Below are 15148 nucleotides of genomic sequence, written 5' to 3'. Positions count from 1 at the left end.
TACCAAGTAAAAACCGTGTTTATTTGAGGGACAGAGTGTAGGGTAGGGATGATGGACAGTGAGACTTTAGATCTGTCATGATTTATTTCCTTTTAAAAAGAGAAAAGTCTAAGTCAATTGGACAAAATGTTAACATCTGTATGAACTGAAATCTAGGTGGGTGGGAACATGGATATCTTATATTATTTTCTGTATGTTTGAATTGTTGCAATTAAAATTTAGAAAAACTTAAAAAATTGAATTTTAGAAAAGAAAACAGGGTGCGGCATAAGTCAAAAGTCGGTGCTTCGATGGGGCTGGAAGGGTTCCTGTGACCTATTGACTTGGAATATAATAGTGGAAAATTGCAAAGTAGAAGGAACAGGTTAGAATGAGTCCTAATGACGTGCTTATTACCCGTGTGACTTTTGGCAAGTGATTAGACTTCTCTAAGTCTCAGTTTCCTCATCTGTAAGACAGAGTTAATAACACCTCCTTCTAGGATTGTGGCAAGGAATACGTGAGGGGAAAAAAATCCAAGTTGAACAACTGGCAGTGTGTGATGACAGCTCTCATCACTGCTTTCCAAAAAAGGAGTCAGGCCTGAGGACGTCTGTGTGCTGCTGTCAGGGTCCCAGCACAGCCTGGTACCACACGCTGTGCTCCTAGCTCAGGACAAGCAGTTGGTACAAGCGAGGCAGGGCCTAAGGGCTAGGGATGGGGGTGCAGATTGGCTGAGTAGGACGGGGACTCCAGACTAAGGCAGAAATCAGAAATCCGTGCCGGATCCGAGGCACAAGCCACACACAGCACAAGCTTCTGCGTTGACTGGAGGTGGAGGCCTTAAGGAGCCCATAGATCTGAGTGAGGTTACCCTTGTTGAATTTTGTGTATAATTTAACTGTATTTTTAGAGCAGTTTTAGGGTCATAATTGGAGTGTAGGCACTTCAGAGAGTACCCGCATACCGACTATCCCCCCACCTCAGGACCTCCTCCCCTGCTTGACTTTTGAGACCATTCTTCAGTAGGTAGACCATTCAGGCTTGGAGCTGGTTCTTTCTCGTCCTCTGGTTTTTAATTTTCGTGTGTGTCTCCCTGTGCACACAGGGGAGCGGAAGCTGGACAGCGACAAGAAAAACTTCGAAAAGGCAGCTGAAGACAATTTCACGCTGGATGCCCCTGACTTGGGGCAGCTGATGAAGATTACTATCGGCCACAACAACAAGGGGCCGTCACCCGGTTGGTTCCTGAACAAGGTGGGCTCCGCTAACTGTCTGTGGTCCCTGTACCCTGGGAAGGGGGAATTCGGGCTCTTCAGAGGGTTCTAGCTCAGCCACTACTTCCCCTAATAGTCCGACTACCTTCACTCTCTACCTAAGCCCACTGGCCATAACCTCTAAGACTCTGCCCATGTTATCACCTTCCTAGAAAGCCTGGTTTCCTCATTTGAATCCAGCCAGGACCTGCTCATTCTTCAAGGCTCTGCCATGAGACTGTCCTGACTCTGGCCTACCAGCACCACCCTCCCATGAATGTTTATAACCCTGCCTGCATAGAGTGTGCATTTGACCCTCACCATTAGCTTTCTTGTGACTTATCTTGGGCTATTGCTCTCTACCTCAAATTTCTGAATCTCAGGTCCCACGTAACTTCACCGACCCAGGACAAAGCTAACAACTAAGAAGATGGTTAAAAGGCTTCTGAGAAGCTAAGATATATCCGGTTCAAAGTTTGTAAGGAAAGTTTATGCCCCTAGCTTTATATTGCTCTGCCCTCATAAAGACCCCTCAGACTCTCATTAACAGTGCTTACTTGCAATCCCTTCTAGCAGATTTGCTACCTGCCAATTTAAACCTATCGCAGGAAACCAGAGGCAGAAAGAGGCCCTGTAATAGGTAGGGATTTGAGAACTATAATGGGGAGTCAACGATGATATAAAAAGCCAAAGGGATATTAAAAATTGATAGAAGTCTGAGGTCATTTAGAAAATGGGTTACCAGCCCTTTGCATATATTTCCCTTAGTCATGAGGCTATCAGTATATCTCAGCTCACCACAGAATCATCGGAAAAGTTTAATGTCTAATATATTTTTTAAAAGTATTTTGGAAAAGGCCTTATTGCTTAAAACAGAAAACCCTCAGATTTAGAGCAATTTGACTGTAGAGACTGAGGCTGTCTGATAGTTGAGGTTTTGTTATTACTTAATTTAATGTACCTCCTGGTAGCAGTTAGGAAAATAGTTGGCTGCAAGTGTCAGAAAATTGAAGTGCAGTTTTAAATAATTAGGGGCTTCTCTTTCTCATCTCACATGAAATCCAGATGTGGCAGCTCAGGGTTGGTACAGCTGCTTTCTGAGATACCTGTTCTCTCCCTGCATTGCCATTCTCAGCACGGTCGCTTTCGTCCTCTGACTTGTGGCCTCACGATCCCATGATGGCTGCTGAACCTCTAGCCATCTTATCTGTGTTCTCAGCGGGAAGAGAGGTGAAGACCACAAGGGATAAAGATTCTTCCTGGCAAGCTCTGCCTCATTGTGAGAGGAGCAAAGCTCTCCTGGGAACTTCTGCCTGCATTTCACTAGCCAGAAATGTGTCATGTGGCCACCCTAGCTGCAATGGAAACTGGGACATCAAGTGTCTAGTTTTCCAGCCTTTATAGTGGAAATTCGCTAAGAGGAAGGTGATTGGAAATGGTGTTGAGTGAGCATCCTAGAGTGTCTGTTACGCTTCTCTCCATAACTAGCCCGAAAGTTTCTTCAGGGTACCTCTCCAGCGTTTGGCATGGGACAGGGTACTGACTCAGTGAAGCGAGGAATGGCCATTTCCTTTGGAAAGGAGGCAGCTTGCCTGGCCCTTAGAGCAGGCAGCCTGGTGCTGTATAGGACTCCGGGAGGCTACGTGCTGCTTGGATTGGAGAAGAAATGGGGTACCAGGAGACAGGCTCACTGAGTTGATTCAAGGACCTCAAGAGGCCTCCAAAAAGCCAGTGCATAGACAGAGGCGTCTTCAGGAGGTTTTCGTTCAACTGGGCAGACGCAGGAGAGGAGGCAGGTGTGTTTTGTGACCTCAGCCAGGGTGGGACACAGAGTAGGTACCTGGAAGCCCAGTTCCTTCATCCTGGGAAGGAAGGCAGTCTGGGAAAATAAGGTTTAGTGAAAGGAACCGCAACGTGCACCTCATGGCCTGGGTGTGGCCGCGACGTGGTCATTGCAGCCACACCATGTGGGGTGAAGTTCCGTTTGGTCACCTGGACCCGCTCGCGCAGTGTTCTCTGGGAAGCTTCACGAAGCAGGCAGGCTCGCATGCCAGGACAGGACCTTTTGTTCTTGTGATGCTCGGTGGAAAGGGCAGCCTGGCGAAATGTGAACACTATGGGTGAGAATAGTTTTGCCCTTTAAAACATTGTACAATCTTGTTCCATTGTCTTCTGAAATCTGACATTGAGGCCAAGCAGACTTTTGTTTCTTTCTGGACAAGCTGTTTTGTGTTTTGTTTTCTTTTCAGCCAGGATGCTTGAGTGGTTTTATGTTCTTTACATGTATCATTCAAAAGTCTTGCCAGAAAATGTCTAGGAGTAAGGCCTATGTGAGTTCATTCATCCTCCCTTCCCTTCCAAACAGTTTGGCTCTTCTGATTCTTCAGAATGATGTTTTCTTCCTCCCTCCATCTCTCCCTCTCCCCTTAATCCCTTCTTCCATTTTTTTCTTTTTTTCCTCCCTTCTTCCTGTTTGCTATCCAGACACTATTTGAAACCAAAAGGCCAAGCATGCTACTTTCAGTGTGAGATTGGTTATTCTCTTTGGGGCCGTGTTAAGTTCATAGGCACGTTCAGGGCCTTGTAGGCAGGTCCCTGTCTGTCCCGGCAAAGCCAAGATGGGTGTTCCTCTCAAAAGTTCACTGGCTTCTGAAAATATCCTAACAGCCTATTCCTTTAACTTAAGCAAAGCACAATGCTCCCTGGGGAGAAGACAAAAATAATTCAAGCATTTTGTAGGTCAGTGTGCCTGGATTTACTAGATATTTTTCTGAGGAAAGAATTTTGGTAAAAAAAGAGGAAAGAAGAGTCTAGGTCCCAGGCACGGTGGGTACAAGGTGGAAGCCAGAGGCTGGGGGAAAACCCAGGGCCACCTCTGGCCTCTTTCTGACTGTGCCAGGAATAACCAGCCCTCACCTCGTGCCTCCCACCACTGGGCTTCCATGCTGTCCCCTCCTCGTTCTGCTCTGATGGATCAGGTTGCCCTCAGCTCCCCAGAGACGCCAATGAAAAGGTCTGTTAAATTGACTGCATTTCCAGATTGGACACATGCACAGTAAATGCTCCCATGCTCAGTGGCCAGGCTGGGTGGCCTTGGACTTCATATGACAACTCCTCCTTTGGTATTTATGTTTAAGGGTTTAGTGGGACACATGTAAAAGCCAATATAAGTAACCCCTTTGTAGGTTGTCTCCCTCCTCTTCTGTCCAGTCGGTTGACCGCGTGTCTTGCTCAGCCTGGGCTGATGGGCTTCGGCGTGGCCGGCACAGCCCTTCCCCTGCTCTTGGCCGTCTCCCTGGGGCTGGCACCCTCCCTCCACCAGGCTGTGCCCATGGCTTTGGTCACCACATCTGGTCAGATCGCCAGTTGTGATGAACTCAGATGGTTAGTTCAATTCAATAAACACTTCAAAAGATGAGCAGCCACAAGGTGGGGTGTTGTGCTGCCAGTGGGTCATCCTTGGTGTAACTGCTTCAGGAGAGAGACGGGCTCGGGGCCCCACAGCTCTGCAGTGGCAGGACTGGCTCCTACCCCAGGTCCGCTGGGCCCCCAGTCTGGATTCTCTCCATTGAGCCGTGTGTTAGAAAAGCCTAGAATCAGGTGATGGCCTGCTGCATGCTTTAAGGAGTATAATTCAACCATCACTACTGGCTCTGAGAGGAGGAGGAGACAGAGGTTCATGGAGTGGATTCAAGGACCCCGAGAAGCCCAATGTGCCTTCATGTCACCAACTAATACTCAACAGGCAACAAACACTTACTGAGTGACCGTTACGTCCTAGACCCCACGCTACCAACTACAGCTGTTATAATAACAACAGTCCTGCTTCTAAAAGAGATTAGACACATCCCTAACTAATTGCTTACTTACAGTAAGGCAGGTTACTTACTATAACTTACCTCCCGAAAGTTCAGGGATATTCGGCTTTTCGCGACTAAACATTCTACCCTAGGGGTCTCACACGTGTTGATCAGACCACGTTACCCAGTTTGAAGATCAGAAAACAGAATCACCCAACTTTAATGCAAAGCAGGATGAGATAAGAGTCTTGAGTAAGTACAAACAGATGTTGTGGGGGTGCAGCATGTCTGACTGGGCATCAGAAGAGACTTCAAAAAGGGTCCATTGGAGCTAGGCCATGACAAGGGGTAGGGTTTGGCCAGGAGGGCGAGGGAGGAGGACGCTTTTGGCCAGAAGGCGTGATAGATGAGGAGGAGATGGAAGGACGGGCAGGCACGTTGCATAGATCTGGACTCAGAGAACAGAGAAAGGACGTTCGGGAGGTGGATGAGGGCAGGACCACGAAAGGTCTTCATTGAGCCAGGGAGCCTGAGGTGGTAATAAGGGAGAGGGTGTATGTGTAGGTTCAGAGAAGAGGAAGAAAGTGTAGAGGAAGCAGCACGAGTATTAGGAAGGTCACCATTCAAATGCTGAAATTTACAGTTATTTGTGTTTATGGCATATTGTACTTGATGGGACAGTATTTCAGTGTGACGAGTGAGACATGGGCATAGGAGGAAGAGCAGCCTTGTGACAGGAGGAGGAGAAGAATCCCACCTTCCTTTGCTGCCCTTAGTTTCCCCCCTAGAACATTGTCTCGCTCTCTTGTGAGCCCAGGTCTCTTCTGCTAACACGTGGACGCTGAGATTTATTTCAGAGTGGGTGCATAAACTCCAGAAGCCTTCCTCCCTTCTTTTCCTGTGTCAAAACTCACCTGTCCCTTTTCCCATGGTCTTAGAGCTCTAAAAGGTAACCACAATTCAATAGTGGTTCTTGGAATGTGGCCATGGCTGCTTATGGGTCAAGGGCCACCTTTACTGGATAACATATCTGCGTTTTTAAAGGGAAGATTGAAAACAGAGACTTGTTTTACATTCATTTCCTTCTCCCATGGCTGGTACATGAAGGGTACATTCTGTGGGTCACTCAGGTTGTTGCAGCTCGGGCATCTTGGCACGTGGGGGAGGGAGGAGACCCTTCAGCCTCCCCATATTGGTCTGTTTGTATGGGGTTCGTTCCTCCTGCACACAACAGGCCTCTGCTCCAATCAGGTTATTTATTTAAAGTTGGTGGAAGTTATTCCAATATTAAGGAGGGAGAGTTGCTATAAATAATAGTTGACATTCCACATCGATCTAAAACTTATTGATTTCAAGACCAACTCCATATATGGGAGACATGTTTACCTTTGGGGGTCGGGGGGCACCGAAGGCACGGAGGCCCCACATCTGTTTGGACGTATCTGTGAACCATCTGGAAAGAGCCAGAAAAAAGTGACCCCTGCTCTGCAGCTCCATCTTTTCCTCCTTTCGTTTGGGGGTGGTTTATCTTTCTAGGCTTTTTGTGGTCTTGCCTTGTGACTTCTGTGTCCCTGTTGCTGCAGAATACAGTGGGCTCCACCGTGGACAGGCCCCTCCTCTGCTGCCATTTCACCTTGAGGGGCTCATGACCCCTGGTTTCCCTCTCCCCTCTCAGAAGGCCAGCCCTGTCTGTGGGCTGCTCAGCAGGTGGGGAATATTCCTCCAGGAGATAATGGCTCTTGTTTTTTATTAGGTCATTGCTTCTCTCTCTCTCTCTCTCTCTCTCTCTCTCTCTCTCTCTCTCTCTCACACACACACACACACACACACACACTCTAGGTGTGCGTTTCTAGCATTCATGGTGAAGGGGGCTTCTATCTCTCCTGTCTTATTTGACAGTCGTCTCTGCCATAACAACAGAATCTGTGAAACAGTGGTCTGGAGGAAACACCGCCATTTCATTCTCTTAGCAAAAACCATTCCTGAGATGTCTTGAATTCCTAAAAGGAACCCCATGAAAACCCAGAGTTGTCTGGGCAACTTGTGAGCCAAAGTGGGACAGCTGCTCGCTCCTCCCTTGGAAGGGGCCCTTGGTAATGCCCTCTTAAGCAACAGGGGTCATGGCTCAGCCAGGACCCATATCAGCGGAGGCCAGAATGCCTCTGGGACAGCTCTCTGCCCCTTCTCCCTGTATGGTCTCTACACACTGGAGTGTCTGTGTCATGTCCCTCCCGTCTCACTCTTCGCTCCTTCCCACTTCACCCATCACCATGTGCTACTAGATGTGTCCCAAAACGTTTCACTCTCCAGGAGCTGGCTTCCTCCAGCCTCATCCTGCAGACCTTGGGACCAAGAGATGCCATAAATAATTGTTTACATATTTTGATATGCATCTGGAAAATTTCTGAAACTGTTCATGGACTTTTGTACTTTCTGTACCAGTTTTTAAGCTGTTAGGTTCTCTCTTGGCCTTTCTTTCTTTTTTTTTTCTTTTTTGGTATTTTAGAAAGTCAAATTTTTAGAGTCTTGTTTGTTATTCAAACATTCATTCAACTATTATCTCTTTCCTTTATGGTTCAGCTGTGCAAACTAGTTTTGTCCTATAGAGGTACCTAATGGTACGCATTCTATGTCTCAGATTAGCTAAACTGTTCAAGTCAGGAATTTTCATCAGATAGCAGGCTAGTAGAAGGTCCTCTATTGATGACATCTCTATAGCTGTGACGGTATTTTCCTTGCTCTTCAAAACTTGTCTGGCACATGAGTCTGTGAACATTTAAAGACAGAGATGGTGAATCTATATATCTAGGTTTATTAGTAAACTTGACAGCTTATCTGATAAACTAAGTCCTCTTTCTTTACCTTGCTTTTGCAACTCTGTGAGAGTCAGAGTAAGGGGGCTAAGAGGCAGGCTGACACCCGGCTCAGACCACTGTCAGTGACTCCCCAGTCTACCCCCCCAAGCCCAGGAGACGAAACCCATAGAAAATGAGCAGATCAATGAGTTTTGAGAATGCCTGGACCACCATAGCATAAACCCCTCCTAGCCCTGGTGGTCTCCAGTCACTCAGCTTTAACAGGACAGACATTCAGTCAAATCAACAAGCTCTGAAGGGTGACTCACACCAACCAAACTCACAAGGGACTGATTTATAAACCAGAGCCTGAATGCTGATTTATTTGGGGGACAGAAGCCTGGTGAGAAGACGGGTCCAGGCGACTGGCTCCTCCCTGGTAGGTGGTGTCCTCAAGAGCCCCAAATGTTCTTTGAACACTGGATTCAAACCAGGTGAGATGCCTTCAGGCAGCCTAGTGTGTGCCCTGTTTCCGTACTCTACACGCTCTGGTCTTAGGAAGTGAGTTTTCATGGAAAATCAGAGCCCCTCTCTTCGGCAGTCTTGGGAACACCTGGGCAGATATTGTTACTTTCCAATTCAACGGGTGTGTCACCAGGTCTTATGCCTGCTCAGCACTGTGACTGGAGGACACATCCCACTTATTGACAATTCCACTTATGTCAGAGTGAGTTCCCAGTTGGGTTTTCCCAGGACATTTTGGGGAAACCCCTCAGCTTCTTGATCATCTCTAGAAGGCATATATCTCAGCATTGTCAACTTAGCTTACATGTGAGTCCCTCGTGGGAAGCTTCACAGGTGACAAATTCCACTAGCTTCACTGTCAGTGGCTGATGTTTTCTGACCTGATGACCGGATCCTGGGATTCTGGGCGCCTGATTTGCGTCTTGCAGTTCCCTTTGCATGGACTGTGCTTCTCGCCAAGAAGGGTAGCGTCCCGACCTTCCGCAGGTGAGGAAGGTGATGCTCTTGTTGCCATCTACACATCCAGGCTCCCAGTTCTCATGCCCCAGGCTCACAAGGTAAATCCCGCCCAGTGTCTTGCACTCAATTTTTAAAAAACAATCTACAGCAGAAGAGGGAACAGTGGCTCAGTAATTCAAGGAGGAGGTATTTGCCAGGCATCCCTGTGTGACGCTCAGTGTTTTGTAAGGTTTTCCTGGCGACAGATGTGTCCTTGTGGTAAGTTTTTCTTGAGCCACTAAGAGGAGCATGTATAGAGTACACTCAAGGAATGGAGGAATTGGATTGGATCACAAGGTGCGCCCTCAGTGACACTTACCATTCCTTCCCTTCTCCTCCCAGATTTTCATCGATGATATTGCAAACAAAAGAAAATACGACTTTCCTCTTAACCGCTGGCTGGCCTTAAATGAAGACGATGGCAAAATCCAAAGGGATATCTTAGTGGGCGGAGCTGAGACCACAGGTAGAACTGAAGAGAGAGGAAATCCCACTGGCTAACATTTCACTTTCTGCCGGAGGCGCAGTGTTCTCCTCTGTGGGCCCAGAGGCCTGTGACCAAGTGGGAGCCGCTGTGTCTTCAGACCACATTCCTCCTGCTCTTGAAAGTGTTCTGTCCCTCTGGACTGGAGTCTGGGGCTCTGCTGATGCCAGAGGAGATGAGGCGATGTCCCTGAGCAGACACTCACTGCCCAGGGCGAAAGAAGTCATCCATGGGAGGAAGCCAGAGCTCCTGATGCATGTGGGCATTTATGAGGACATTGATTTACTCTCAGCTCCTCCTAATATTGAGTGCTTACTATATGCCAGCCCCTGCTAGGCACCTGACCCAGGTCATCATCGCCTTTAATCCTCACAACAACCCTGTAGCATAGGAACTGTTATTGTTTCCATTTCACAGATGAGGAAACTGAGTCACATGGAAGCCGAAAGACCTGTCCAAGCTCTCAAGCTGGTAACTGACAGATCCAGGATTAGGTCTGCCTTCTAACTCTCTACCCGGTGTGAATGCCATGGAAAACCTGCTATTCACAGCATGGAAGTGTATAGATGTCCCAGAAAATCGATGTGGATGAATGCATATCTAAAAATGTGCCCTGGTGCAGAACCTCCCATGGCTCCCACTGCCGAGAGAATAAGTCCAAGTTCTTGGGTGTAGTGTACAAATTGCTCCACAATTTGGCTCTGGTTCACCGTAGCAGCAGAATCTTTCCACGTCTTCTCCCACCACTTCCCCACACCCTCCGTCTCCCTCCACCTCATCGGCACACCTTTCACTCTTCCCTGTACCCCCACCCCCCACCCTCCCCCCACCTCACCCACATGCCATCCCTCTCTCCCCTCCCTTAGCTGCTTGCCGTACTCTTTCTCTCCTTTTATTTTTGGAACTTGCCTTCTCCGCCTGTAATACCATTTCTCGTCTTTGTGTTTCCCAAATTCCTGCTTCCAGTCACTTCCTCTGAACCCTCCCTACCTCCTCTAGACAGGGCAATTCTTCCCTTCTTCTGCTCCAGACATTTTGGGCAGACCCCAGCTGCTATAGTTCAGGACACCAAAAGCTGCTCGGCTCCAGCACTTTCCAACCTCAACACTGTGGCGCTTTGGCCCGCGCTGACCTTTGTTACCGTTTCCCTGAAAATAAGACCTAGCTGGACCATCAGCTCTAATACGTCGTTTGGAGCAAAAATTAATATAAGACCCGGTATTATAGTCTAGTCTAGTCTAGTCTAGTCTAGTCTAGTCTAGTCTAGTACAGTACAGTACAGTACAGTAAAATAAGACCGGGTCTTATATTAATTTTTGCTCCAAAAGATGCATTAGAGCTGATGGTCCGGCTAGGTCTTATTTTTGGGGAAACACGGGAGGTGTGGCACAAGTCATTTGTAACTAGAGTTTGCAAATGATTTACTTAAAAACATGAACTAGAATGGATTTAACAGAACTCCTTTAATTATGATACTCTACTTGCCTCCAGTGGCAAGTCAGAGGCTGGAAATTGCTGATAACCCAGGCCACGTGAGAATGAGTTGTGTGAGAATACCATCTGTCTGTGAGTTTTGAAGAACAAAGCTGGAAACCCGCTCTTTTGCGGCAGTGGCCATTCCTTTTTAGCTTCGTATTCTCCCAATATCCGGCATATAATAAGCACTCAATAAATGTTTGTTAAACAAAGGCAGGTGTAAATATCTATGACTAAATACTGCATCCATGTGGTTGCATGTACTAGCTTCCAAAGAAATTTGGGGTTTGTATTTCTCTGGGGTCAAGGGGTGAAGATAGGGCGTGGAGTAGGGTCAGCAGTAGGTGGGGGCAGCGAACAAGGACTAAAATGCAATTACTTTAGACTCCAGGACAGAACAAACACAGGAGATTTTCCTGTGTAAACATCTGTCTTTGGTGTTTTCTCTTCCTCTGTCCCGTCTCAGAGTTGAATCTCCCCTTGCTGGCTCTTCCCTTGAGCTCCACGTCCTCCTGACCGACCAAAACCCCCAATCGGCTCACCCCACCATGTTCTCTCCCTTTCTCCATCTTCCCTCATCCCACAACGTCAGCCAGTGAAGGACATTCATGTTCTCTATTAAAAGTTATATTTTTAAGTTATGAGCAAAAGAGCAAGCTAAATGAATCAGATAGCCCTGAATATAAATCTCTATTAATGGAGTTGAGTATTACAATTCAATAAGACATATCAGACTTCATCCGGCAGGTATTAACAATATGCACATGCTAACTAACATTAACAATAAGTACCATTCTTAGCTGACCCACGTTCCTCCTTTTCTTTGGTAGTTTCCTATCATCAGGTCTGGCAGCTTCCTGTAATAATACCTACAGTTTATTCCTAAACTCACTGACACACAAACACTGACACACAAACTCTGAAAAAGATAGAGTGAGGTTGAGAGGAGCGCTGCATGTCATCTGGGGAAGGAAGACAAGGGAAAGAACTCTGTGGAGGTGATGGCCAGGTAGGGCAGAAGTTGGGTAGGATATTGTAATTAGCTGGCCCTGAACCCTTTTCTTCCCCCTGTTGTTTCCACACTAGCTGTCTCATATATTGTCACTATCTTCACTGGGGATCTCCGAGGGGCTGGGACCAAATCCAAAATCTACATGGTCATGTACGGGGCCAGAGGGAATAAGAACAGCGGGAAAATCTTCCTGGAGGGCGGTGTGTTTGACCGCGCCCGCACGGACATCTTCCACCTGGAGATGGCGCTCCTCCTCAGCCCCCTGAGTCGGGTCTCCATCGGGCACTGCAACGTTGGTGCCAACAGAGGCTGGTACTGCGAGAAGGTAAGGGATGCCCCTGGAAGGCCCCTTTCCTGGTTCAACGCCTCTCTTCTTTAACTTGCAAATACAAACACTAACCTGCTTCCTGCTTCCTTCGGACCAGTAACAGAGCACAGGGGCAATCCCTTTCAATGGGCATTTCGGGTGGTAATGTGCCTATCCATCTTGTCTTGCTGACCGTCAGGAGCCGGGCAGGGGCGGGGGGCGCAGTTCTGTTCATGCATTCAAGGGCCAAATGCAGGGTTGAGTATCTGGAGGTACTCTCAGCTGGCAATTCCTGGTGTGGTGTTTCACTTCAGCTTACAAATCTCTCTATCAACCAGTATTTTTAAATACAGAGGGTGCCAAAAAAATGTATACACATTTTAAGAAAGGAAAAAAAACTATTAAAATGGTAATACTCAATATATACTGATAACCAAAGATGGATGCAAGTCACCTTTGACTTCTGCAATTACAAGAGGTGCTCAAAGTGGTACCATCAGCATCCACACAATTCTGATTATGGCCAACTACTGCTTGAGCAACGCTGACCAAAGTGTCCACTTGTATATATCTTTTTGGCACCCCCAGTATATGTTTCTATTGTGAGATACTTATGTTTTACAGAATATACATAACAAAAGTGAGATATAGAGAATGATGAAAAACAAATATGAATTTTGTCTACCACCCAACTTAAGAAATAAAACATCCACCATACTTTTGAAACTCCTCTGTGTCCTTCCACAGTCATATAATCCTCTCTGTCCCAAAAAGAATATGCTATCATAAATTTTGCCTGTGTATATTGACAGAAGATTTTGTAGTGTTCTAGAAACATTCCTTTAAACATCTATAATATGAGTGGCCTGGGCTAGATAGACTTCCACGTTCTAAATTCATGAGTTTGGAAATTGGCTTGCGATGGAGAGGGTGAAGGAGAGAAGGCTGAATGAAGATCAAGCCCAGAAGAGGCAAGTTTGTTTTTATATTAAATTCCAGATATTAATTATCTTTCATGTGATTGACCTTTTACCTGCAAGATGAATATAGGGAATTAATTTAGTATTCTAGTTAATTTGGTTCAGATTGAGATTTTACAATGTGCGTAAAGAAATACGGTGTTCGCTGTACTGTACACCTGAAGCTGAAGATGAATAATATTGAATGTCAACTATAATTTAATATATATAGTCACATGATATGGAGTACAGCATAGGGAATAGAGTAATGGAATTGTAACAGCTGTATACGATGTCAGAGTGGTAGTAGATTTGGGGAGGGGGAATTATGACTTTGTGAGGGGTGTAAATGTCTAACTATTATGTTGCTTTGTACACCTGAAACTAATAAATCATCACACTGCACAATTAAAAACAAGAAAGAAATATGGTGTTTAAAGAGGGTATTGTGTACAGAGGGAAAGGTTTGTGATTTGGGCTAGTAAACTGGAGAATGGATGATATCTACTTGGGAAGATTTCTTGAAGAAGGTATTTCTTTTTTTCCCCTTTTTCCTTTTTATTAGTTTCAGGTGTACAAAGCAACATAATAATTACACATTTACACCCCTCACAAAGTGACAATTCCCCTCCCCCAAGCTACTACCCCTCTGACAAGGAGAAGGTATCGCTTGATCTAAGATTTAATGAGACAGGCAACAGGAAGAAAGTGCCATTTCTTGAGGCTCCTAATGCAGATGACCCTTAACGTAGGGCTGAGGAGGTGACTGAGCACGGCAAGGAGGCCCCAACCCCGGGAACTGCTCCAGGAGATTCTTGCGGTCTGCTCCCCCCAGGTGGTGATTCTGTGCCCCTTCACCGGTGTCCAGCAGACCTTCCCTTGCAGCAACTGGCTGGATGAGAAGAAGGGCGATGGGCTGATCGAGAGGCAGCTCTACGAGATGGTGTCTCTCAGGAAGAAGAGGATGAAAAGTAGGTGGAAGGGGTCCAGAGTCCGGTGGCCTCCCAGACAGGGCCAGGGGAGGCCAGGATGTCAGACCACTTGGCAAGAGCTTTGAGGGGATCCATTCCTGGTTCTCAGTTCCCTTCTGGAAAGAAAGGGACAAGGCCTCCCAGGGAGTTTAGTTCTCCAAGGTCTAGGCCATACACTTGGCACCAAGGCTGATACTCTGGAGTCCCCAAGTTGAATAAACTGCTGTGATGGACTAGACATTAAACCAAATGCTCAACACAGTGTATTCTGAATACACCAGACATAGGGTGGGTGGAGTCAACTGTTCTTCCTATTTAAAACACACTAACGTGCTTCCTTGATTAGAAGGAAGACTAGGCACCCTCTTTCAAATAGCAAAGAATCTTTGGCTTCTTCAAATTGGCACTTGGTATAATGGGTTTCTAAGAGTGAGACGCACCTGTGCATAGACTGTGCTTCAGTCCTGATCACCTTCAATCTATTCCTTTTCCCCACTGGTGCCACGAACATCTCTACTTCTTGAAGTTTATGGTACAACTTGACCTGTCTCTGCAGAATTCTGTTGGTCCCTGTGGGTCTTGACGACTGACCTGAGGAAAGCTGGTACCAACACTCCCATCTTCGTCCAGATTTATGGGAAGAAGGGGCGGACGGATGAAATTGTCCTGAACCCCAATGGCCAGTATTTGAGACCGGGCATATTCGAGAAGTTTAAGGTAGGAGAGAAATGTGACAGGGTGGGAGGGAAGAAGGAAGAAGGGGTGTAAGAGGTATTTGTCATGGGATTCTGGTGTTTCAAGGTAGATAGATCACATTTGAAGACAAAAAGGTATCATGGAGGCTTCCGGTCCCTGCAAGAGTACCGAATTTGATCTATAGGCAATGCATAAATGGATATGGTTTCGATCTGTCCTTTCATCTGAATCAAACAGTCCAGAGTCAAGCATGGGGGATGAAGCAAGTATGGGATGGTTTTGAGCATCTGGGAGCCTAGCAACTTGGGGAATCATTGTAGAACAGAGACCTGGAACAGAGTGTCAAACTGACCAACCTGAACTGAATTGAGGGTGAAGAGCAAATTTAAG

General features: G+C 46.7%; 1 protein-coding gene across 4 annotated transcripts in view; it reads left to right on the top strand.

Moving 5' to 3' along the window:
* LOXHD1 (lipoxygenase homology PLAT domains 1) overlaps window positions 1-15148 on the top strand; it is a 141341-nt gene that overhangs the window by 36928 nt on the left and 89265 nt on the right. For all 4 annotated transcript variants that reach the window (XM_074340031.2, XM_088797976.1, XM_074340030.2 and 1 more), the window contains exons 6-10: window positions 1088-1236; window positions 9196-9319; window positions 11900-12150; window positions 13927-14062; window positions 14619-14779. In XM_074340031.2, coding sequence (XP_074196132.2) covers window positions 1088-1236; window positions 9196-9319; window positions 11900-12150; window positions 13927-14062; window positions 14619-14779 — 821 coding nt within the window. The remainder of the gene's footprint in view (window positions 1-1087; window positions 1237-9195; window positions 9320-11899; window positions 12151-13926; window positions 14063-14618; window positions 14780-15148) is intronic.

Source organism: Rhinolophus sinicus, chromosome 4 (genome assembly GCF_057876585.1).
Source record: "Rhinolophus sinicus isolate RSI-liver-muscle chromosome 4, RSI-T2T, whole genome shotgun sequence".
Taxonomy (NCBI): domain Eukaryota; kingdom Metazoa; phylum Chordata; class Mammalia; order Chiroptera; family Rhinolophidae; genus Rhinolophus; species Rhinolophus sinicus.
Note: the sequence above shows the minus strand (reverse complement) of the source record. Positions and strands in the feature narration are given on the sequence as shown.